The sequence below is a fragment of the Coenobita brevimanus genome, chromosome 91 (assembly GCF_032717465.1).
Source record: "Coenobita brevimanus isolate Jiangsu-jjx chromosome 91, ASM3271746v2, whole genome shotgun sequence".
NCBI classification, from domain to species: Eukaryota; Metazoa; Arthropoda; class Malacostraca; order Decapoda; family Coenobitidae; genus Coenobita; species Coenobita brevimanus.
The window spans coordinates 4,251,232-4,278,431 of record NC_137044.1 but is presented as its reverse complement, the minus strand read 5'-3'; the positions used below and the strand labels follow the sequence as shown (position 1 = coordinate 4,278,431).

The window sequence follows — 27,200 nt, the reverse complement described above, 5'->3', positions numbered from 1 at the left end:
AGCCTTACACCCCTAAGGTAAAGACTATCTATGGAGTCATTTAGTCTTTGAGTCTTAAGCCCAGAGATATCAGAATCTTGCTCTATAACTGTGATGAAAATATTTGTTTTGGCCCCAGATCACTGAGTCCATCGTGGTCAGTGGCGTACTCGATGTTTCATAAATTATACGAGAGGATAAGAAAACAACTCAGTATGATATACTAAGCAGGCCTGCTCTATAAGGACACCTTTCGAGTGATGACTAATCAAGAGCTCGTTATCTTCAAGTCAGAGATTACCAATTTCGTAACGATCTGTTTTCAACATGTTCTGTGAACACTTCCGTTATCATTGCCACCACACAAGAGTAATTATGTAACGACGTAAGCTGATGGTTTACATTCCTTCAAGGCCTTATAATTAATACTGCACACACACACACACACACACACACACACACACACACACACACACACACACACACACACACACACAGATGGAAAAGGAGACATGATTATGCTATAGACAAATCTCAGGGAAAGAGAAAATAGACAGAAATGAATATATAACCTACTGTATGGGGAAGCATCAGGATGAGGACACTACAAAAAAACTACATAAAGAGAGGTGATAAAGACGTAAAGAAATTGTTTCCCAAATAGGGCAATTGATCAGTGGAATGCACTACCGAATGAATGTGTGCCAAAACTATTCATAAATTTAAGATTATATACGGTATGATAAAAATGATTTAATACACAGGACAGTACGAACTTGACTCTTTCCTGTAAAGATACAATTACGTAAGAACACAGTTACAACTGCACAAAAGACAACTAATGAAGTTTTACAAATGGCCCATTAATTTCACAAACTGGTATCCTCGTGTCGGAATATTTTGGTTTAGCTCAGGAATGACTCACAGCTAGTTGGTTTCAATTACCTTCATTAAGTCCTTTACTAATGAGACACTATCGTCTAAACACGGGCTACTGTGACTAACGGTTCAGTTACACAAGGCTCAGGTGGAATGGTTCGGATGTACATTGCTACATTACATCAAGCTAGAACAATAATTACTTTGACTGAGGTCACACGTAGATCAAAGGTCAAACATTACCACCAAGCCACCGCAACTACCAACAAACTACCTACAAAGTCCACATCAGCACATGCTTTCAGTTACCTACTTACCTATATATTTTTTACCAACTACCTAACTACATCGTCAAATCATTTTTCCCTCAATATTTCTTAACTAATGACTTACCTAACGAACATTATAAAATCTCAAAAATTCCAATCAAGCTACCTAGAACATTACAAAAAACCACGGCCAAACGGCGTCCTCTGGCTGTGCTGTAAATATTTTGCTAATCTCGTGTAATTCTACTGTCGGTTGGCCATGCTATGAAGGCGCTATAATCTAGTGTAACGCTTTCTTTACTTACCTTCTATATAGCACCTCCTCGCCACCCCGGCCCCTTCGTATCACACTCACATCCACTCCACACAGCTCTTCGTTTTACTCCCAATATTCCTATTCTCTTCACACTCGCAAAAGCACAGAAAAACTACGGACACCCATCAGCGTCAAACAGACAAGACAAAGAGAGTGAGAGGAGGATTGAGCCTAGCCGGTGTAGCAAATGTACCTTGATGAGTTGCCATTAATTATTTGAACATGATTAAACAAACATTAACGAGTAATCGTACCGTCACCTTTCCTATCACTCGCTCCTCACACAATTTCATTCTCATTACTGTCTATTTTAACATTTTCTAGAGAATCGGAGTAGTCAATAAAAACCGTCTGACATCATTTAACGGTATCTGAGTACACATTTCACAGCTTCTACCACAAGCCCCTAACACGGCTTAGTTGCCAGATCTCATACTTAACCTTAACTAATTACGGTCTTCAAACAGCACCTCCACCAATAATAAGTTGCTATATATAAATACAGAAATTATACAAAAGACAGGCCAGTTGCGAGTAAGAGTTACAATAGATCATCTAATCCTACGAGCATCCAAATATAACTCATCTCCCCCACCTGCCAACCAGACACAACCCTCACTCCCCCTCCCTCTGACCATTCTCTGCCTTCTTTACTTCCCAACTCCGCCCTCAATTACTGCTGAGCAGCAACCCCTCTTATGAACCTGGGAATATGAATGCTAAGTGACTGTGGTTAAAATGATCAAGTAGTCCAATGTGTTTATTTTCTACTATTAAAATCAGATAAGTCTTCGTCTACTTATTTTCATTGCTATACCTCACCATCTTCCGACTGCCTCTCCCTCTCCTCTCTTCTCCATCCTCCACCTCTCCTCTCTCTTTCCACTTAAACATGCAGAATGCTCTCTCTCTCTATGTACACATCACACCTCACGGAGCCACACGACACACTACACCACTCTCCCACATTACACACTGACACCACACGCCACACCTCACATAGCTGCACCACAACCACTCACTTCTACATCCTGCCACCCCACCCCACACTACCATACCACAATGTCACACCTCTCCTCTGGCCATTGAAATCGAATTTCCCCCTACTCTATCCAAAGGGGCAAGGTTCCTATACAGCCATCAACTGAAATGAATTCAGAAAACACGGAGAGGATTCAGCACACATACCCTATGAGGAACTAACACCGCAAAGCAATATGATTTTCCACTAATAAATCTTAAGAGAGGGAAGCATTAGGGAACTGAGAGGCGAATGATGCTTCTGTATTTGTGGCCAAGTGTGATGGATTGCCTCACCTTAATGTGGACAGCCGTTTCGCTCTTCAGTGGAATATTTAATGTCATTACACGAAATCTCTTCGGAACTTCTAATGAATCTCCATGTAGAGGTATTCATGAATCAAGTACATTCGAAAAATTTCGGTGAGATGATAACGTATCAGAGATGACTAAGGTTGGATATAATCATAGGAGAGTAATGAAATCACTGATCCTCCGTCAACTCGTCTCAATCTTTCGTTTATTTACTTTTTCCTCAGGGAACAGAAAAATTGCCTGGTGGTAAAGGGATAAAAATAAAGCTGCACAAGGGAGCATGAATAAGCGAAAATTAATGCTCGAATCAACTTCTGCTGCATTTTTTTTTTTTTTTCATCGCAAACTTCAAATGTCTCCTTTGTTATTATACTGAACCCGTCCGCATCGATATCAGTGGAAAGCCTCCCTTGCCAAGCAGTGGTCTCCCGGACTCAGCATTTTTACTTTCATTTATCGTTCCCTCGCATCATGTGTCGTGTAAATATATGTATAGCCAGACAATTTATATTTAAGATAAATGTTTCAAATACATCAAGTTTCAGCGCTTGTACGCTATAAGCATCTTGAGTGTCTGATTCTAGCTATGACAATTTCGGTGCTTCAGTGAACAAGTCATGGCCTGGCCCTGATAATGTATGACATATAAATTTCCATCCTCAGAGCTTCAACTACTTCATATCGCACATGCAGTACACCTCTAATACTCATGCCTCACCCGTCTCGCACCTCACGACACCTGCCTCACCTCATCCACCTCACACGTCTCACACCAGCTGTCTCATACCTCACCTGCTTTAATCTCACCTGCCTCACTGCTTCCCGCCAGCACTGCACTGTCTCTGCCCCATACGTATTACGTGGCCGTCCGCGCTACCTTCACAGCCCCAGTCACCTCCCACTCAAGTACTGTGCCGTACTGTGAGTGTCGAGATAAGATTTTCATTAATAAATACTTCTCTGAGCATGATTCAGTGTTTTAACCCTTCAATCAGAGGGCATTTGTGTGTGTGTGTGTGTGTGTGTGTGTGTGTAAAATTCTAGATACATTCAAATTATTTCATTCAACTTCGGCTAGCCAATAACAAACTGCTTATCTTGATAATATTTTCATTAGTAAATACTTCCCTACACCTGAATGGTTGTTTCAAACCCCTCCACACAGTCTGTCTATCTATCTATCTATCTATTGCCAGACGCCTGAATCCCATTTGGGGTGGTCACAAACAAACCGCCCCCATATCGCCTTGTCCCCCGCCATTTCATTGCCCTGCTCCCAGCTCACATCCCCCTCCCTCATACACCTCTCCACTCCATCCCTCCATCTCATCCTTGGCCTTCCCCTCCCTCTCCCCCTCCACCTCACTCACATACACTCTCCTCGTCAGTTTCTCACTCTCCATCCTATCCGCATGGCCGAACCACCTCAATGTGCTTCTCCTAACGCTTCCTATCACATCCACATCCACACCACAACTTTCCTTCACTTCCTCATTTGTCAGTCTGTCTCTCCATGTGACTCCACATGCTCCTCTCATATAACTCGTTTCCACTGCTGTCACTCTTGTGTCCCTTCAACAAGGTCCAAGCTTCACTTCCATACGTTAAAGTTGATATCACAATACTGTCATGTAATAACTTTTTCACTTCTATGCTCACTTCCCTGTTTATCACTCCTTTCAAGGAACCAGCAGCCTTTCTTCCTTGTTGTACCCTTTCAAGCATTTCACCCTCTAAACTTCCATCCTTACTCATCACACTACCCAAGTACTTGAATGAACTCACATTTTCCATTTTCTCCTCATCCAACCTCACTGTACATTCAGTGATTTCACTTCTCTCGACGACCATAGCACTACTCTTCCCTGCATTCACCTTTCGATTTCTTTTCTTACACACTCTCCCAAACTAATTCACCAAGCCTTGCAGCTCCCCTTTGTCTGAACAACACAGTATCATCTGCAAACAACAGTACAGGGAGTTTCCAAACACCGCCCTCTCTCACTAGGGCCACTCCAACACTCATTGCCCTACCTTGTATCTCTTTTATAACCCCATCCATGTACAGATTGAACAACTGTGGAGACATTGACACATCCCCGTTTCAATCCAATCTTCAAACAGAAAAGTTCACTCAGTTCGCTATCCACACACACTGCAGCCTTAGCACTCTCATACATACTCTTCACAGCATTCAACAACTTCCCATCTACTCCATATATTCTTAATACTTTCCACAATCCTTGTCTATTCACCCTGTCATATGCTTTCTCCAAATCCATGAAGGCCGATAAAATTTCTTTCCCTTCTCTAGAAACTTTTCCACTAAAGATCTAAGAGTGAATATCTGATCTACACAACCTCTTCCTTTCCAAAAACCTCCCTGTTCTTCTCCAACTAATTCCCCTGTTATTTCCCTAACTCTGTCAATAAGTATCCTACCATACACTTTTCCTATTACACTAAGAAGACAAATGCCCCTATGATTACCACACACTTCTTTTTCCCCTTTTCCTTTGTACTAGGGAATAATTATACCTGACTTCCAATCCTCCAGGACTCTACCTTCCTCCAAGGCCAATCTACACATCTTCCTCATCCATTCTACTATTTATCTCTCCCCTGTGCTTCAGCATTTCACCACACACTCCATCAACTCCTGGGGGTTTCCCCATTTTGACTTTCATCATTGCTTCCACAACTTCCATCCTACTGATTTCTTCCTCTCTTCTCACATTGCTCCTTCTCCCAGCCATTCCCCAGCCACTTATACTTGCATTACTTTATTTCTCTAAATTCAACAATTCCATCTCTCCATCTCCTCATTTTTTCTCCCTTCTCCACTAGCAAATCTACCATTTTTATCTTTCACTCCCCGACTACCCTCATTGCCACCCTGTCTAACTCTCTTTACCTCTTTCCAGAACATTTTCGTACAGTCCCTCCACTTTATACTCAATTTCCTTCCAAATGCCTCATCCACTCTCTTCTTACTCTTACTAATGTTTTCACCTCTCTCCTCCTCTCTACTGTACATATAACTTTCTATTCCGTCTCTCAACTTCTTCCACACCCCTATTTCTCATCCACCCGTTATATGCTTTCTTCTTTTTTGCCACAGCCTGTCTCACCTCTTCATTCCACCATGCTGTCCCTTGCACCCCCTTTCGTCTTCTCTTCACCCCACACACCATCTCACATGTTGCACATATTTCTTCTGTGAATATCTTGCACACACCTTCCACTTCCCTCATCTGCTCTGATCCATTTTTACCCAATCGTTCCTCCACTTCTCTCTTATATTCTGCCTTTTTCTCATCCTCTCGTAACCTTTCTACTCTCCTTGCATATACTCCTTCCTCCCATCCTTCCCTTCTTTTTCTCCATTTTACTTGGACCTTGATTCTCACCACCACCAAGTGGTGGTCAGAAAGTCCACTCCTCCAACCTCTATATGCTCTTGCATCCATTACACACCTTCGCATCCTTTCATCCACACACACATAATCAATCATTGCCTTCCTTTCATTCAACCACCTACCCTTCTCATCACTCGGAAGGTTTTTTATTCTCACAGCAGTACCTCCAGATGCTTTCATTAATATGCATACAAAAATTTTGCTACTGAATTAATGTATTACCTCCCTCCATATATCACTTTTCTTTTCTTCACATACTTCTCTTGCTTCTCCCATTCTTCACATCCACATTTTTTTCTTAACTTTCTATTCATCTATCACCAAGTCCTACAATGCCCCATAATTAGGAGCATAGGGGCTCAGGGCGAGGCTACTCAGTCCAGACATACTGGGCAAAGATGATCAATCGCTAACCTATACGTGGCATTATGTATGCAATAAACCCCAACCACCCTCAGACATTTACCTGTAATTGCCAAATCTTATTCAGTGCCTAACTCACTAGACCACCAGGCATCCATTTGCTGGTTACATCTTCCCTACTTCAGCACTATTAAAAAAAAAAAAAAAGTATAGCCAGATGTCTTAATCCCAAAAAGGGTGGCCACAAACAAATTCACCTCCATGTTACCCTCTCCTCTACCATCAGGCTGCTATCTCTCCAGCTCACACCCCTTTCACTCATATACTTCACCTCATCCATCTCATCCTTAATTTCCCCTCCTCCCCTTCACTCATATACACTCTCCTAATCAATCCCACATTCTCACTATTGCCAGACACCATACTCCCATAAGGGGTGGCCATTCGTCTTTGAATTAGTTGTTTTACAGGGAGGTGCACTAACCCTCCACCAACTCACCTGCTGATGCACAGGGGACACACATGGGTTGATTATATGGTTACCACCCAGCATTGTAAATGGTTTCCCTGCTCAGGGGAAACCATTAGGCTTGTCACTCAATGTAAAGCCACATGAGAGAGAGAGAAGAGTAATGAAAAGTGACAGGAAAGCTGGGAGAAGTAGGAAGAGAGGAGGGTAGACACAGAAGAAGAATGAAAAAGGTGAAGGAAGAAGTAGGCAGCACTACATCAAGTGAATGGATGATGGTCCCCACCACCTACCACCAAACAAAATATGGTACACAAAATACAGCTCATACACAATCCACTATGCCCACACCGTAATGCAGCCCCCATGCTATGACATGAGACTTACCTCATACACCTTCACTCTCACAATACAAGCTAACCTTCACCATAAACAAAAGACCTCTGATACATACAGTTTCAAGCAGATTCAATGGTTTCACATCCAAATTATTGAACAACATGGTTACCATTCAATACAGTACAGTAAATTTATAAATTTCCAGGGGTTACAGGAAACCATATGGCTTATCACATGGTGTAGTCACCTCAAAACCTGACCTATTCCATGCAGATTAAATCCATCCATTGTCCAATCCAATTTCGGCAGAGGCATTGAGTTAGGCTACTCAGTCCAGACACTTAAAGTGTGAGTGACTAATTGCTTTTGCTTCAGTGGCATTATTGAACAAGAAACTCAAACCACCTCTGAATGGCCAAATCTGGATGGTGTGCTTTAATGCACTATATCACAAGGCACCTAAAAATTGTATGAGGGCGATGGGGCTAATGCACAATATTAGCGCACAGCACGAAACCCCATTCTTGATCTTCCTGCATACATCTGAGAACTGTCCCATAAAAGGGGAAAGCACTAAAGTGCAACAGGTGAACATATTAAATCAGTACCAGTATGTTGTTCAGCACATATACTCTCTTCTTATTGTCATCATCCTTTTCCTATGTGCAGTTGGTTTCAAAGGTAGGAAGTACTAAAGCACAACTCTTCATTCTCTTCTGGGATAAGAAGAAAAAGGGTAGTGTCAGTCACAAGTGGCGACCATCATCCACCCATTTTTGTGCTACCTACTTCTTCCTTCACCTTTATCATCCATTTTGTGTCTGCTCTCCCCTCTTCCTATTTCTCACATACTTCCTGTCACCTTTTATTACTCTTCTTTCCACTCCTGGTGGCTGTACAGAGTGCCAAACCTAACAGTTCCCTGTAACCCAGGAAACTATTTACAAAGCTGGCTGGTAACCATACAGCCAAACAGGAGGGTGATGTGGAGCCTACTATGGTGTCCTTGCTAAGTAGGTGGAGAGATATAAATGTGGCATCCACCCAGGAACCAAACCTCTGCATTCTTTTCCCATCTATCACTGTGCCAAGGCACTGTCTACTGCAAGGAAACATCAGTTAACTGCACAGGACAGTCCTGTTGAGGTAGTTGCTTGCCTTTAGTTGATGGGTCTGCTTGTCTGAGACCAGGGTTACTTAACAACAACTACAACCTCTCTTGTATGTTATGAAGTGGCAGGCTTTAGGGTTTACACATTCCTAGACAAATACAAGCCCCTCTGGTTGTCTTATATGACAGGCATGGACTATACCAGCATGTTAGCACAATGTATGTAATGAAGCCCTTTTAACTTCATTGCATATTTCATGCTAACAGGAGAACTGAAAGAACAGTAAGTAACACTATATATTTTAGATTACAATATCTCAGAAAAAAAAAAAAAAAGTTTCTCAGTGCATGGTATTCAACCATATTCAATAAGAACCAACTATTTAATATACAATAGGAAATGTAATTCTGGAAAATATATATATATGTATTTATATATATATATGTACATTAAAGTCTACATACAGTACGGCATACAGGCAAGCCTTGTGTTGGCTTTGTAAGACACTTTGGCATGGCATCCAACTGGTGACAGAGTGAGGGTTATAGCAGGAAGAGATGAAGCTTAGAAATGGATTTGGCACATCAGCACCAGCTCAATACAGTACAACAATGTACTACTCACAATATGGTCACAAAACAATACCAAACAAGGGCTGCAGCTGATCATTAACACTTTATGTCAGCCACCACAGGATGTTCAAGTATAGAATATAATTAAATAAGACAGAGTTGCACTTAAAATGAATAACCTCATGTAGTCATACATAAAACCCTGACACACAGCTCTCATCTTGACTCTTCACACAAAGCACGACATACAGTACAAAGACCATGATGCTCCTTACCAGTTCTCACTCTGCACACCAGCCACCACCACACTATACTAATAGGAATATCAAATGCTAATATATTTGGCTTAGTTTGACTTGACTCATGTGGAAAATCAGCCATCTCTCCCCTTAGACAAAAGTTGCAAAACTGGGTTATTATTATTACTGAACATGCAAATTTGCAGATTTGTAATTACTTTACTTTCAGGCAATAATGTACGATAATTATGACCTATTCATCTGAAACATAAGCATGTGATTTTATTAGCATAAAACAACTTGGCACTTCATCTCAGCATTGTCCTGGAGTTGCCGAATCCAATATAACCAACAAAGCATGACAATACAGTAGCTATTAACTATGAACAATTAATGGTGAAATGGAAAATTTTCAACATATTGTATAAAACTATTGTACAGTTTATACAAAAAAGTATAATGCCAATATAAATCAATAAACTCCTCTTACTCTTATCATGATAACTGATTATCATAAACCTGAAGGGGAATTAGGAACCTTGAACACTCTGCATTATCTAGTCTCTCCCTGCTCATGATGATGACCAAGGCAAACTAAATACAGTATGTATGGTTCCCTTCCATGACTGACTGCCACAAAGAGGACAAAAGAAGCTAGTGACTCCCACATGAGATACACACTCTTCTCTTCTGTTGAAAACATTACACTACTCTCCAATAAAGCTAACTTCTCACACTATTGATCATAATGTTAGCAAGAGCTCTTCGCCTCCTCTTCCACATGCCCACTGAAAGTGCATGGAACTGGATGTAGCGGAACCACGCTTCTGTGCTAATGCTATCTGTTCCCTGCAAATGAAAGCAAAATACACCTGTACATTACATCATGAGTGCGGCAATTACAGTTCATCATCATTATCATCCCCACCCTTATCATAATAAAAAATTAAGTTGGTCAAATTCACAAACACAAAAGACAAGCAAAAAGGTAAAATAAATAAATATATAAATAAATAACAACAGAGTGCCCAGTGAAATGGGCTACATAGTAATTTGATAATCCATAAAGCCTTCATAATTCTGAATCCTACTTACAAGCAAATACCATAAATTTCTTCTTCTTTTAGATGTTCCACCACTAATGCCAGTGGGATATACAGTAGTCATTCCATCAACTACAAAATTTTAAAAGGGGTGCAAAATATTTAATGTGCTTCTCCATACATGCTTTATCCACCCATTTTTAACCTTTATCAGTGCTTTATCAACATTCCTTGCTCTCTCTCACATTTACTGTATCTATCCATCCTAATACTGACCTTCCATGCCTCCTCCCACATTAAAATCCACATAGTCATATCTCACACTAACAATGATATTCATTCAACCACTCACACATCTACATACCTTTACACAAACTTCAATATCATCATAATACTCATAAGCACTACCACCATACATGAATAAAATCTTTCAGAAACGCTCCCTGTTCATCTTGTCACATGCTTTTTCCAGATCCATAAATGCAATATGGATCTTACATTGCTTCTCACATAGTACAAATGTAATTACACCACAATAAGGAAAGTTACCTAGATGCAATATTTTTCATACCTGATATGTATAGTTGTGACACCTGGGGAGTAAAGGAAGAGGATATTCGTTGGCTCAGACACACAGAAATGACAATGATTAGGTGAATGTGAGGCCTGGGGGTGCTAGGTTTATGATGGAAGAGTTAAAAGGAAATATGGGACTGGAGTGTATTGGTGTTGTGAGAACGAGAGGTAGACTGAGATGGTTTGGGCATGTGGAATGGATGGGGGATGATACTTGGGTGCGAAAGTAAAAAGTGTTAATGCTGGGGATAGGGTTGTGAGAAGCAAACCAAAGACCTGGGATGAGGCCACAGAGCACGACCTCAGAGATAAGAGACTGAGTAGGAAGGCTGCCAGAGATCAAACAGCATGGACAACTGCCATTAGGTGACCAATGCTGATGGATGCATGTTGAAGTCTTTATAAACGATATGAAACAAAATGAAATGATATTAAGAAACTAATTGATACATAACATTACAGGGGAGCATGACTAACCTTGAATATGTACGTATCTCTGGAGTTCAGATCTGTAATCTCAAAGCACTCCGTCTCACCTTCGCTTTCCCAAGCCACCACACAGCGACTCAGAAACCATGGTTCACTCTGTAAGGAAGCATAATATACTTCACTGTAACTGAAAGTAATAAATGAAAGGATAATTATGCACATTTTCCATGCTAATATGAGAAGCCGCACAAAGGAAGGAGTACACAGACCACCAGCTGGAAAATGTGATTTTGTTGGATAACACTATTTTCAGCCACCTATCATGTGGTCCTGGATGAGAACATCCACCACTGGAAGTATGACTGAAAGTCCTTCAAAAAAAGTATTGTACGTCATCCTTAGGTTAGCTACTTGCCATATGAACCCATTTTCTGGCGTTTTATGATTTGGCTTGAGAACACCTTACATCACGCGAACCCTCATATATCTAATGTGAATCAAAAGCCATTCACTTTTGTAACGCCTTGCCTTAAAAGATGATATTGTAATACAGTATCACATACCTCAAACTTACAAGGATCATATTATATGCCTCTGAGTAACATTTACTAAAGGTTTCATTAACCTGCATATAAGCATTAGTGCATGAAAGCAAAGGAGCTCCCATTTTACAGCAGAGACGCATTCTTGAGGTTTGCATGAACAAATTCGGGAAAATGTAAAAAATTACACATACTGTAGTTATAATCAGTAATAATAAACAACAACCTGAATTAAATTCTTCAAGTGCTATGAAGGTTGAGTGTTTCTGTGCATTATTAATTCTCCTATTCAGAAATATGGTAGCCTACGCTACAAAGCAGAATATCTAACATCCCTAACAGAATTCAAATTAAAGAATAACCTCTAAGAAGTGGCATTTATATCATGCAAATGATGCCAGGGAGGATAGGTGGTCTCCAACAGATTACATGACAAGGAGTATCTTGGCCTCATGCCACACAATTCCCTGGGCCCAGACCCAGGTCCTCCTGGGCACAAAAGGGTTAATATAGGACTGGTTAAATATTTTTATGATAACTGAACCCAAACCTCCAAATATATACCAGTACTAAAGGTAGAGCAGAATAAATGTTTCACCATTATTTTCCTAAACTAATTTCTAATTAGATTGTTTCAAATATCTAGGGTCACATGTTGCTGTGGATGGAAGAATAGATGCAGAAGTGAAGTTTAGAATAAATGAAGTAGGAAAGGTGCTGGGAGGAATGAAAAAAGTGTTTAAATGTCGTTTGCTTAGAATGGATATAAAAAGAAGGCTGTATGAGGGTGTTGTGGTACCGACTGCGTTATATGGGGCTGAAACATGGAATATGGGTGTAGCAGAGAGGAAAAGTTTGAATGTAATGGAGATGAGGTGTCTGAGGAGTATGTGTGGAGTGACGCGTATGGATCAGGTGCGAAATGATGAAGTGCGAAGGAGAACTGGAGTTGTTCGGGAGATGGCTGGTAGGGTTGAGCAGAGGGTGTTGCGATGGTTTGGGCATATGGAGAGAATGGATAATGAGCGATTGGTGAAAAAGATTACTAGATCTGATGTGAGAGGTGTAAGGCTGAGAGGAAGACCATGAATAGGATGGATGGACAGTGTGAATAGAGCGCTGGATGAGAGAGGGATGTCTGTTGAGCAAGGAAGAGTGGCTGTGCGTGACAGAAATAAATGGAGAGAAATTGTGAATGAATAAGTGATGACGCAGCCCTGAGGGGATATTCTCCCGCATTTGGTCTGATCAGCTAGTCTCTTCAGGTGCGGGTAAGGGGATGGGTCTGTTATGATGTGGCAGGGGTAAACCAGTTCTACTGTCGGGCCCTGCTGCGGATGTCACTGATTGCATTGCGCAGTTGATCCTTGTGCGGTGTGGTGTGGTGAGGATCTGTCCGTTCTCCCCTTTGGGGCTAAGATGTGAATGAGTGTGTTTGAATGGATGAGTAAATGGGGAGTGTGTCGTCCTGTCTCGGCTACCTCCCTTTCCTTGGGAGAAGCAGCCTAGGTATATAGATAGATAGATAGAATTTCTAATGTCCACATTGGGTGGTGAGGTCTAGACTAAGATTTTTTTTTTTTTATCTAACTGGGGGCTTACAATGGAGATGAATGAAAGCTCCAGGTACAATCTTCATAAAAGTGTACTTACTACATAATTTTTAAGCCTTTCATGTGACACTTTTCTCTACTACTCCCTTTCTTTCTCCTCTCATCCTACTTCTCGTTATTTCCAACCTACCTGGCTGTACTGTACAAGTTTCCTCTGTAAGTCATTGCACTTCCTGCCATCAACTCACCCTGATAAGCGCTGCCTTGGAGACCTTGTGATCCTTAAAGGCAAGAATGGCTGCATCCTTGATGCCCAGATTGCGAGGTGTGACCAACCCATCCTCTGGCACCTCATCCTCTAATGAGGCTTGTGGCTGCCATAAAAAAGAAAAGGTGAAAATATTAAGTGACATAAAAAACACATTTCCGCATATTGTACAATGCTCAGTTTTAGTGGAAAAAAATGAATGCTATGAAAAGCAGATGGAAATTTATGTGAAGCATAACAATTTATCATTCTGGATCAATAACCTGGTACTGAGAGAGAGAGAGAGAGTGCATGATGTGTGTGTGTGTGTGTGTGTGTGTGTGTGTGTGTGTGTGTATTTACCTATTTGTAGTATACAGGAAATGAGCAGTGCTCGTGTTGTCCTGTCTCCATATCCACATTTATCTAGTCCACTTGTACACACATGAATGTTTTTCTCCTGCACCACCTTTTTGTCTATGTCGTTCCAAATATTTGTGTATTTACCTAGTACGTTGTACCTAATTGTGATATACACGATATGTGCTATGCTCGTGGGTTCCTGTCGCTGTTTCTCAGTAAGTCAAATTTAACTTTAAACTCGTTTGAGTTTTTAGACTAGACGATCTCTTTGTCCAGGCTATTCCATAAGTCTATACTTCTGTAAGGAAAGCTATATATCTTGATATCCTTCAAGCTGCTTGACTTTTTCAATTTCATTCCGTGTCCTCTTGTTGCTCTCTTTTCCCATAAAAACAAATCTTCTTTATCAATTTTATCTACTCCCACCATAGTCCTGAACACTGCAATCATGTCGCCCCTCTTTCTCCTTTCCTCTAAGGAAGGCAAATCCAGCTTTTCCAGCCTCTCTCTGTATGACAGATCTGCCAGACTGGGGGCCATCTTGGTTGCTGTTCTTCGTATTCTCTCAATCTTGTTTATATCTTTCTTATTGTGTGGGGACCACACTAACGCTGCATATTCTAACCTGGGGTGGATCATGGCCACTATCAATTTTTTCATCATCTCCTGATCCATATAATGAAATGCTACTCTTATGTTAGTCAGGAGTTTATACGTCTCTCTTACTATCTTGTTAATGTGTTTTTCAGGTGACAAACTATCTTGGACCAGCACTCCCAAATCTTTCTCTTCTCTCATTTTTGTGATTAATTCATTACCCAACAAATAATTCAGTGAAGGCCTCCTGGTACTTTTACCCATTTCCAATATTTTACATTTCTTTACATTAAATTTCATTTCCCACGTCCGGCTCCAATCATGTATCCTATCCAGATCCTCCTGCAGTATTTTACAATCCTCCTCAACCTCTACCTTCCTCAAGATCTTTACATCATCACCAAACAGACTTGCATAACTGTTCACTCCATCTACCATATCATTTAAGTAAATCAGGAACATTACTGGCACCAACACTGAGCCTTGAGGGACTCCACTTGTTACTTCCCTCCATCCAGACATCCATCCATCCATCCATTGCCAGACGCCATGTATCCCAAACGGGGTGGTCAAGGGCTTAGAGTTAATTGTTTTACAGGGAGGGGCACTAATCCTCCACCAACCCCACTTGACACGTAGGGATGCCAACAGCATCTGGTGTTCCCAGGCGGTCACCCATCCAAGTACTAACCAGACCCAACGTTGCTTAACTTCGCTTATCGGACGGGAAGCGGTGTACTCAACGTGGCATCCTATCCTTTATTACTGTCCTCATTTGTCTGTCTCTCAAAAAGTCTCTCATTCATTCCAGGAGTTTCCCCTTCAGTCCTCCTATATATTCTAGTTTCCACATTAGTCTCTTATGAGGTACCTTGTCAAAGGCCTTCTCTAAGTCTAAGTACACACAATCCACCCAACCATCTCTCTCCTGTACCATGTCAATCGCTCTTGAGTAAAAGCTCAACAAGTTGGAAACACATGACCTTCCACTTTTGAATCCAAACTGACAATCAGCCAAAATATTCATCTCTTCCAGATATTTTATCCATCTGTCTTTCAGGATTCTCTCACACAATTTTGCAACCATGCTGGTTAGAGACACTGGTCTGTAATTCAGGATTCTTCCCTGTTTCCTCCCTTATAAATTGGTACCACATTTGCCCTCTTCCATTCTTGTGGCACTTTCCCCTCTTCCAGAGAACACACAATTAAACTGTGAATTTTATCCACCAGTTGTTCTCTGCATTCCTTCAGTACCCAAATAGAAATTCCATCAGGTCCTGGGGCTTTCCTTACATCTTGAGTTTCCAGTTATTTATACACTTCCTGTACCTCCACTTCTATATCTTTTATCACCGGTACATTTCTAATCACTCTCTCCCTTTCCAAAAACTCTTTTTCATTAGTGAAAACTGATTGAAAACATTTGTTCATTATTTCAACTTGCATTGCTGCATCTTTATAGACCTCTCCTTTTACTTTCAGTTTGGTGATTCCATCCTTTTTTTCAGGTTGCCATTAACAAATCTATAAAACAGTTTCGGTTCATCCTTACATTTGTCTATTATACCTTTTTCAAAATTCCTTTCTTCTTCTCTAAGTATTCTTGTGTATTCATTTCTAGTTCTTTTATATTCTTCCTTTGTTCTGTTGTTACCTCTCTTTCTCCAGTTGTTCCACGCCTTGTCTCTCTCTTTTTTTGCTATATACACCTTCTATTAAACCACTCTTTTTTCCTGTTTTCTTTCCCTCTTACTCTTGGTGCAAATTTTTCCACTCCCAAATTATAGAGGTCTAGAAAGATATTCCACTTCCTCTGTATTTCTCGTTTCTATGAACTTTCTCCAATCCGCATTTTCAAAAATTTTTCTCAAGCCTGCAAAATTTGCTTTCCCAAAGTTGTATCTTCCCAGTCTATGAAACTCGTCTCTTGGCTCGACGTTCCCTATTATCATCTGGAACTCAATGACCACATGATCACTTTTTCCTATAAGACAGAAATATTTCAATGATTTTTTACATCGGGTTCTTTGGTAAACAGTAAATCTAACCTTGCTGGTGTGTCCTCACCTCGGAACCATGTCTCTTCTTTAACCCATTGTGTCATCACATTATTCATTATTATATTTAATAATATAGTGCCCCACGAATCCTCGCCGCCTCCTAAGTCCCATTCCTCCCAGTTCACCTCTTTACAGTTAAAATCACCCACCAAAATTATATTGTTGCTTTTCTCAATTATTTTTTGTAAATAACTTAGCCATATCTGACAACATCTCCTGGTGTTCGTCATCATTCCATGCTCTCGTCTTAGGGGGAACATACACTACCACCGTGTCTCTCTTGCCATTCTCTCCAGTTTCTAATTTCAAATATATCACTTCAGCCCTGCCTTCTCCCATTTCCACAGCATCTACATTCATGTTGTTCTTCACTGCTATCATCACTCCTCCTTCTGTTTTTTCTTTTCTGTCTCTTCTCCATAGTTTGTATTTACCATCTCCCAAATGAACATCAATATCTTCTCTTAATTTAGTCTCTACAAAGCACACGACATCAGGTTCTTTTTCTCTCAAGAAATCGTTAATTTCAAGCCTTGCCGATATTAAACCATCAGTATTAGTATATACCACATTCGAATTATTTTTGATGTTTTTTATACCCTCTTCTCTCCTTCCCTCTGTCGGTACCACTTCCTCAATTTCTGATCTTTCATAGCCTTCCCCCTTAGTTTCCTTCACTTCTATTTCCTTACATACCACTTCCTTACTTTCATATCCATCACTCTCCAAAAAAAGGTATTACATTTTTCCTCTGTCCTCTTATCATTTTTTTCCTGTACTTGTTCCTTCAATGATTTTAAAACTTCTTTTTCTTCATTCAAGTCTTTTCTTATTATAATATTTTCCATCCCTGCCTCTTTGCTTAGTTTCCAGGTCACTTTAAGTATATCATTCACTACACTTTCTGATGACAACTTGACTCTCACTGGTCTTGTTTCCCCCTTCTTATAAGGCCCTATCCTCCTTACTTCCTCAATTTCTTTTACCCACTTGTCACCTTCGGGATCAATCTTACCTAATACTCCTCTCACCAGATTCGTGTCTCTCTCGAGTCTCACAGATCTAACCTTTTCTTCCTCCTCTCTGTTTCCAAATATGACCACACATCTGTTCCTTTCTACAGTTTCTCTCACTATTTTCTCTTTTTTCTTCAGTATTTTCACTACATTTTCTTCCATTTTTTTCTTGTTCATTTCCCTTTCTTCCTGGATGATTTCTCTTAAGCTGACCACTTCTTTCTGTTCTTCTTCTACGTGTGCCCACCTTGCTTTATGCTCTTCTAATACACTACTCACCTTCTCCGTTTTATTAGTACTCTCTTCTAGTTTTCTCCTCAATTCGATATTTTCACGCTTCAAATTTCTTATCTCCTCATTTGCCGTCTCATTGGACTGGATCAGACTCTGTATAGTAATCTCCGTGTGTGTGTGTGTGTGTGTGTGTGTGTGTGTGTGTGTTCTTACCTAATTGTATCTTTACAGGAATGAGTCAAGCTCGTACTGTCCCGTGTCTTAAACCATATTTATCGTACATATCCTTAAATTTGTGAATTGTTTTGGCACACACTATTTCATTCGGTAGTGCATTCCATTGATCAATTGCTCTGTTTGGGAAGCTGAATTTCCTTACGTCTTTATCACCTCTCTTCTTATGCAGTTTTTTGCAGTGTCCTCTTGCTGATGCTTCTCCATATGTTAAGTAATCATTTATGTCTATTTTCTCCTTTCCTGATATGCACTTATCTAGCATTATCATGTCACCTCTTTTCCTTCGCTCCTGTAGTGTTGGTAGATTCAGTTTATTTAGTCTTTCTTCGTAGCTTCGTGTGTGTGTGTGTGTGTGTGTGTGGTTTTCAAGCCTTCACTCTTGCTGTTTCATCATCTCTTCCAATACTCAAGGAACAAGTAAGTAGTATTACAGGTATCTTCAAACTATGCAGGGATAAGAATGAATATTTAAAACAGGCTTTTCACCACCTAGTAAAAATAAGAACATCTCTCAACACCTCTAACACAAAGAAGTGATAATTCATCCATCGATCCATCATCCAATCATATGTTGCCCCATGAGGAATGTAGGAGCCCCTGGCTAGGCAAGCTGGTCCTGACATTATAGATGAGAGTGACCAGCCTCACTCATCCCTGAGTGGCATTACATAAGCTATGAACCCCAACCATCCCTTGGATATAAACCTACACAGGCTCAATCCAACTGGAGCATCTTAACTACACACTAAACCACCAGGTGCCATAATTTGGTTATATGATTACCACCCAGCGTAGTAAATGGTTTCCTGGTGTACAGGAAACCATTTGGCTTGTCACGCAGTGTAGAGTCACCCATAGGCAAAAGGGAAAGGAAAGAATGAAGGAAAAAAAGACAGTAGTGGGAGTGTGAAGACACCCGTAGGCTGACGGAAGAGGAAAGAATTAAGGACAGAAGTCATTATTAAATAATGAATTTACAACAAACACCCACTCTGGCATAATACCGTGCAAAGGAGGTCAATAAACAGTATCGTGAAATTATGGACAGATTGCTTATTCATCTGAGTAAGCATTCATACAGGATCTTTCACCTTTTTTTGTAATTAACACGTGTCCACAGCACTACTATCATCAGGAATAAGTTTGTTTTGTTGCATTTTCCACAATAAAACCCATTCTAGTTAGGTGTAACGTATTTGGTAGATGTATAAGTGAAAAGATAGAGTATCAACAAGGAATATTATATACAAATTAACCTCAAGATTATATACAAATTAACCAAGATTACTGACCGTGCCATGTGTAATAAGTAGGACCTGGACCGGGACCATCTTGATAGAACGACCACGGCGGGTCCAGTTGTTGGAATCTGGAGCCAAGCACAGTAGCCGACCCTCTCTTACAATACTTGTTGCCTCACTTCCTCCCCAGCCAACTACTTCTAAGGCAAGCTGCAATAGACAGCAGGGAAATTTAGAAGGATAAAAATATTCAGTAATCTGTTACGTACGAAAATGAAGAAACTAAATAAAATGCTTAAGCTTATGCTGTGAGATGACACTGATAATTTATAAATGACTTATGGTATATAGAACTGGTCAAAGAAAATGTTAATCATTATATGGATTGTACTGTACATGGATGATAATTATTTCCTGAAAGAGTAAGAACTTTCCTTGGCTAAAATAGTAATTAAGCTTCTGGTCAAAGTGTCACTGTGAAAACATTCTGATTTCTCTGTTCCACCATTGCTGTCTATGCACACCTACAATGGTACCTACAGGCATACAGTATGTTTCACTGACACTGGTGATAAATGTAATTTTAATTTAGCCTTAAAATCATGAAACTGAATGTATGTACCTGGTAGTCCAGATGTCAATTGGCACCAATCATAGCAATTACCATCTGCTACGTGAGGGTTCAAATCCCTATGAGGCAACTGAAGGTTGTTTCATCATATAATACCACCATAGGAATAAGATAGTCACTTACCATTAAATGTTTATGATTCTAGTAATCTGGCCCACTAAACTTTGAAGGGAATAATACGGGGCGGGCAGTTATTATTTTAGCATATGTGAGAGGTGTGAACTTCGAAGGCAGAGTTGTGAGAGACAGACCAAAGAAGACCTGGGATAAGATTATGTAGTGTGACCTCAGGGATAAGGGACTGACTAGAGAGACTGTCAGAGATCAAGGAGGGCCGCCATTAGACGACCAAGGCTAACACAAACAAGCACATTGGAGAGCAGCATGGAAAGCCACCATCAGATGACCAAGAATGAAGCATGCAAGAATGCTGGAGCCTTTATAAACAAACAATCATTAAATATAGGGCAGTATGACTGACATCTATGAACCTACCTTCCTCAACCTGAGATTGGTGGTGAAGTGGTGGGGGTAAGGTGAGCGCTTCAAAGGTGTGCCACTTCCCACACTCAAAGAGATGCGACGCCACAACTTGGTGGGACTCACATCCTTTGTTTCCTGCCACAGTAAATACAACAGAAGCAAATTAAAATGAAAACTGAAGCATAATTACTTCATCTATTGTAATAATAATAATCCATCCATCCATCATCCAATCTTACGTTGCCCCATCAGGAGCATAGGAGTCCGGGGCTAGGCAAGTTGGTCCTGACATTTAAGATGAAAATTAATAATAATACTGTAATAATAATAATAATAATAATTATAATAATAATAATCCATCCATCCATCATCCAATCCTACATTGCCCTATGAGGAGCGTAGGAGCCCGGGGCTAGGCAGTTGGTCCCGACATTTAAGATGAGAGTGGCCAGCCTCACTCATCCCTGAGTGGCATTACATGAGCAATCAACCCCAACCACCCCTTGGATATAAACCTGCATCGGCTCAATCCAACTGGAGCACAATAATTACCCACTAAACCACCAGGTGCCAAAATTTGGCTATATGGTTACCACCCAGCATAGTAAATGGTTTCCTGGTATACAGGAAACCATTTGGCTTGTCACTCAGTGTAGAGTCACCCACAGGCAGAAGGAAAAGGAAAGAATGAAGGAAAGAAAGACAGAAGAGGGAGTGTAAAGTCACCCGTAGGCAGAAGGACAAGGAAAGAATGAAGGAAAGAAAGACAGAAGAAGATAGAAGGAAAGAAGGATGGAAGAGAGGAAAGGGCAGACACCCGAGAGCAGCACTACATCCAGTGAATAATAATACTAATAACAATAATAATAATAATAATAATAATCTATCTATCTGTTGCCAGACGCCTCAATCCCATTTGTGGTGGCCACAAACAAATCGCCTCCACATCACCTTGTCCCCCGCCATTTCACTGCCCTGCTCCCAACTCAAACCCCCCTCTCTCATATACCTCTCCACCCCAACCCTCTATCTCATCCTCGGCCTCCCCCTCCCTCTTCCCCCCTCCACCTCACTCACATACACTCTCTTCGTCAGTCTCTCACCCTCCATCCTCTCCACATGGCCAAATAATAATAGTAATAATAATAATAATCCATCCATCCATCATCCAATCCTAAAATGCGCCATGAGGAGCGCAGGAGCCTGGGGCTAGGCAGTTGGTCCCAACATTTAAGATGAGAGTGACCAGCCTCACTCATCTCTGAGTGGCATTACATGAGCAATAAACCCCATCCACCCCTTGGATATAAACCTCCACCAGCTCAATCCGACTGGAGCGCAATAATTATTCACTAAACCACCAGGCGCCAAAATCTGGTTATATGGTTACCACCCAGCGTAGTAAATGGTCTCTTGGTGTACAGGAAAACATTTGGTTTGTCACTCAGTGTAGAGTCACCCACAGGCAGAAGGAAGAGGAAAGAATGAAGGAAAGAAAGACAGAAGAGGGAGTGTAAAGTCACCTGTAGGCAGAAGGACAAGGAAAGAATGAAGGAAAGACAGAAGATAATAATAATAATAATAATAATAATAAAAATAATAATAAAAAAATAATAATAATAACCATCCACTTGCTTGATGTAGTGCTGCTTGGGTGTCTGTCCATTCCTCTCTTCCATTCTTCCCATTCTGTCTTTCCTTCCTTCACTCTTTCCTCTTTCTTCTGCCTACGCATGACTTTACACTCCCTCTTCTGTCTTTCCTTCATTCTTTCCTCTTCCTTCTGCCTATGGGTAACTCTACACTGAGTGACAAGCCAAATGTTTTCCTGTACACCAGGAAACCATTTACTATGCTGGGTGGCAACCATATAACCAAATAATGGCACCTGGTTGTTAATGGGTAATTAAGGTGCTCCAATTGGACTGAGCCTGTGTAGGTTTATACCGAAGGGATGGTTGGGGTTTACCGCTCACATAATGCCACTCAGGGATGAGTAAGGCTGGTCACACTTATCTTAAATGTTAGGACCAACTTACCAAGCCCTAGGTTCCTACGCTCCTCATGAGGTGACATAGGATTGGATGATGGATGGATGGATGTATAATAATAATAATATATATATTTTTTTTCATTCATTCATCATCTAATCCAATGTTGCACCATGAGGAATGTAGAAGCCCAGGGTTAGGCAAGTTAATAATGGTTTATCTTTTTTCTTACAAGCACCTGATCATCTTAAGAGCTCACTAGTGGTCAACACCTTACAATAACAAAACAGTAAACACAAGGAGTACTGCATCAGAACAGTGACACCTATTAACCCCTGTAATGCTCCAATTCTGTTCCATCAAAACATCATAATTTTTTTGGAAAAAAAATGTCAGTAAACATACGTTTTATCTTAAGCAGTAATTGCACCTTCCCAATTCAGTTCTTCTTCTTCTTGATAGTCTGTTATACTGTATTTTGCTGATTATTTCTGGGGTGATTAATAAACATTTCTTATTATGTTTCTCCATTGTTTTTAGCTGTTCCACTGTGACAACTCATCTGGTTCGTTGGCATAATAACAGAAGGGACTTTCCTACCCTTAGTGTTTAACTAAACCTAACCTAACCTAACATAATTGTACCAAATAATTTAACGTGACCTAACCTAAACTCCAATTGGGAAACTGGGAAATGAAATCCACCTCTGAGTACACTGAATAAGTTTCTTCCATTATGCCAGAAATAAACAACTGTAGGTACTGCTTAAGGAATGTGATGATAACAACATGGGAAAATTTCAGAAGGAAAAGGTAATTTATCACCCTGAATATAATAAGAAAAATACAGAAAACAAATTGAAGGAATACAAACTGAATTGGTAAGGTCTTTCTGCTGCTTAATGCATACATTTACCAAAATTTCTTCAGTTGTTCATTGAATAACTCCACAGAGATATCTTTACTGATATAGGTAACTTATTAAATAATCTGTGTGTTGTATAAAAGGAACATTAAACAAATGAACAATCTCCTACTGTTCTAGGCTCATCAAGATGTAGGGGGTCAACACTACTGTGAAGCAGCATTGTATATCACAAATGAAAACAATATGTGGAGGATAAAGACCACTTACATACTAGGAAATGGGTAAAATAGTATGGCAAATATTGGACATCCATAAGGTACAATGTGCTAGATATGAATGACTGAGCAATACAAGTTACACAAGAACATCGTAACACATACATTTTGACGTGGTACATGATTGATCAACCCTTGGAAGTACTACCATAAACATTAGGAGTAGCTACAAGCTTGGTAACTAGCCACACAATCATCACTCACTCTTCTGCAAGTACCGTAAATGTCAAACTAAGACCTTATTATATGTCTTGGTATTCTTTTTTCCCCAACAGATTTTAGCACATGTTAAGACTGGCTGGTTAGGCACTTGGTACTGTTTTCTGTCACAGAAAACATCATTTGTACTCTTACGAGAAAGCACGGTGTCACTTGATTTTATCTGATTCTGATTTTTCTCCTGTTTCTGACCTTCAAAAACAATTATGGCAAAAAATGCAGTACAGGTATCATCAATTCAGTACTTTCATGATCCTACACATGAGTAATGTCATAATAACTAATTAAACAAACAAACTGCTGAATACAACAGAGACTCCTCTTGTGCATATCATAGGAACAGTTGATATCCTAATGGTTACCTCTTACCCTCCCTGAAACACATGTAATTAAAAATATATATATATATCACAATGGGCAGCTTCAAACCCTTATTTCCAGTGCATAATTCAATACTTCATTTTTTTCTACTGCTGTAAATCATGAACCATGAGTTTCAGGCTGAATTTTTGTTCCCAAAACTAAGGAATGGCTTACACAAGAGGGTTAACTCTGATAGACTCTGTACCAAAATCAGGATGGCACAAATCTGAAAACTAACCTGGCTAGCTGTATCAGCCAGTGCTTGCACTAGGTTTTGGCTCTCATTTCAAGTCACCAAGGCTGTAGTGGTTGTCTCACCAGTGACTATCATCAGTTACTGCTACAATGTTTTAGCTTCAATACAGATATATGAATATGCTTACACCAATCTGCCATCAAGAAGACATCATATCTAAATAATGAATAAATTATATGCATCAAAACACAGATTTTCCATGTCTCAAAGCTGTGAGAGGAGGTTCCAGTGTCTTACTGCTACACTGTTCATGCACTGACAGGGTAACTTGTTGACAAAGGAACAAATATATAGGAAAAGTGATATGGATAAATATGCACCATTTACCAGTACTAAAGATACAGCGTAGTGGCTTTGTCACTGGAACGCACAACTGAATGAATATTAGAAAAAAAAAGTAAAACCAGGACGCATAACAAGCTGGAAGCTACTGGGTTGGAATTAAAGACTACAACTGTGTCACAGTTGTGATCATCATTATACAAACTTTGTTTTTCTGACTGTGAGGAGAGTAGAATCCACCTATAGGAAGGAAATAATGATATAGAACTATCAGTAATGATGGGGTCAGACACTAAGAGGTACTTTGCTGCTTGCTTCTCTCAGTTCATTTGCCCTTTGAGCCTGTGGTGGATTATTCATACACTCTCCTGGCCACAATACGATCTAGGCTGCAACAGTTGCCTTCACTAGGTGTTACCCTAGGTACCACACTCATTTCACCAACCAACCCACAAAAGATGGATCCACACTTCAGTTGTGTAAGTGGCACCAGATACCTACACCAGGATTCAAATTCTGGTGCTACTGGGCTGGCAGGTTCAAAGCTAGCAATGCTAACCACTTGAACACCACAAGGGTGCACTGGAATGGATTAAAGAAAGAAAGAAAGGAAGAGAGAGAGAGAGAGAGAGAGAGAGAGAGAGACAGAGACAGAGACAGACAGACAGACAGAGACTAACATTGTTCATATGATGAAGATGTAGTTCAATCTTTTCCTTGGCACGGCGACAATCCTCACGTGAAGGGTGTGTTGGAGGTGTGGCTTTGTACAGTCGAGCCAGAAGTAGTGGATACTTGGTTACCCTCTGCACTGGTACCTGCAAACATGCAATGCACTACTGAAGTACAGTGACAGTACATCAAATAACTTTATCATGATCTTCAGCATTATCCTAATTCCCAACAATGAATGGTGTGTGTAACAACTAGAAACAGGAACAGGAAAGCATACAAGCAGTAAAACTCTCAAATGTGCTGCTGAAAAAGGCATTACATACATTCACTCACCATTTTTACTACTGACGATGTTGGTTCCAACTATCCACTGAATGATTCAGACATGAAATCTGTTTCATAATATTTGTGGGATGATTTTTATTCTTTTGACTGCCAAGTTAATATTGAGGTGCAATCTCATTCACAAGAACCTCTATATGCACTTCATCCACCCACTACTATCTTTTGTCAATTCTCTTGCTTCCTCAATTTCAATATGGCACTTTGCTTTCCCACAAATACATTTATTATATCCAACCATCTTTTTCTTGGCCTTCCTTACTTCCTGCTACTCTCAGGCTCACTCACACAAACATTTTTCGTCATACTACTCATATTCACTCACTCTACGTACCCATGCCATGAGTAAGCATACACTCTTCTTATCATCTGATCACTAGACTTTCTTAGCCTACATCCATCCATCATCCGATCCTGAGTTGCCCCAGGAGGAGCGTAGGAGCCCGGGGCTAGGCAGTTGGTCTTGATATTTAAGATGAGAGTGAATCTTTCTTTAAACTGTTCCTTATCCTACCCAACTAATATCATCAACATCATCTCACCCAAAGGTATGATGAAGCGGGGTCCAGGAAAAAAAAAAAATATGTGGAGAGGAACTATTAACGGCATGCCAAATGAAATGGATCGCACACTCACTCACTTGCCATTCAAGCTCCTGAAATCCTGACTGCGCCTTACAGGCATAACCATCCACACATGTGCACTTCATATAACCCATTAGGGATGGTCAATCCAATTACTAATAAATTTAAAACAAAGAGGGGGGGAGGAAGGTATCAACCCTCAACATGCAATCCTCCATACAAAATTCATCCAATCAGCTTGATTCCTTGTCAGTTCCCTAAGCTCCTCAATCTCCCAGTCCTTACTTTCTCACACACTCACTTGCCATATCTACCTTTCTTGGCCTACCACCTTTCACTTTCAAACTCTATCACATACTGTAAACCGTTTTTGCCATCTCTCTGGTGCTGGAGAGAAATGTCTTAACAAAGTGGCACCAATATAACTAGATGGCCTTACTGCCTGGTTATACAAAAACCTCCCATTTCCCTTCCTTTCACCTAAAATGAGGATAGAGGACCGCAGGAGAAGGGCAACTTAAGTTGGTGGACTACCGTGTTCAAGTTCAGATGAATCTGGGGTAACAACAACAATCTCTTTATTTATACCATTCTCTCCATATGACCATACCACCTACACACACACACACTCCCACTCTTCAACTCTATTGTCAATAGACTTCTTTACCCCATATTTTTCATGAATCATATTTCTTATCTTTTAGATCAGACAATGAAGGTAATGGAGAGTTCTAGAAGGTATGATTAGAGAAAGAGTGAATACTGATGAGATGCAGTTTGGGCTTATGCCTCGCAGGGGG

General features: G+C 40.3%; 1 protein-coding gene and 1 pseudogene across 1 annotated transcript in view; both read right to left on the bottom strand.

The window, feature by feature from the left end:
• Positions 1-9,782: 9,782 nt before the first annotated feature.
• The window catches only part of RhoGEF64C (Rho guanine nucleotide exchange factor at 64C), a 78,608-nt gene continuing 61,190 nt past the window's right edge, over positions 9,783-27,200 (bottom strand). Inside the window, exons 10-15 of the mRNA XM_080281950.1 lie at positions 25,480-25,617; positions 20,559-20,681; positions 19,484-19,642; positions 13,683-13,808; positions 11,388-11,495; positions 9,783-10,140 (exon numbers count right to left, since the gene is read on the bottom strand). Of these exons, the coding sequence (XP_080138076.1) occupies positions 10,015-10,140; positions 11,388-11,495; positions 13,683-13,808; positions 19,484-19,642; positions 20,559-20,681; positions 25,480-25,617 (780 nt within the window). The 3' untranslated portion in view covers positions 9,783-10,014. The remainder of the gene's footprint in view (positions 10,141-11,387; positions 11,496-13,682; positions 13,809-19,483; positions 19,643-20,558; positions 20,682-25,479; positions 25,618-27,200) is intronic.
• Positions 15,287-15,398, bottom strand: LOC145412036 (5S ribosomal RNA; annotated as a pseudogene).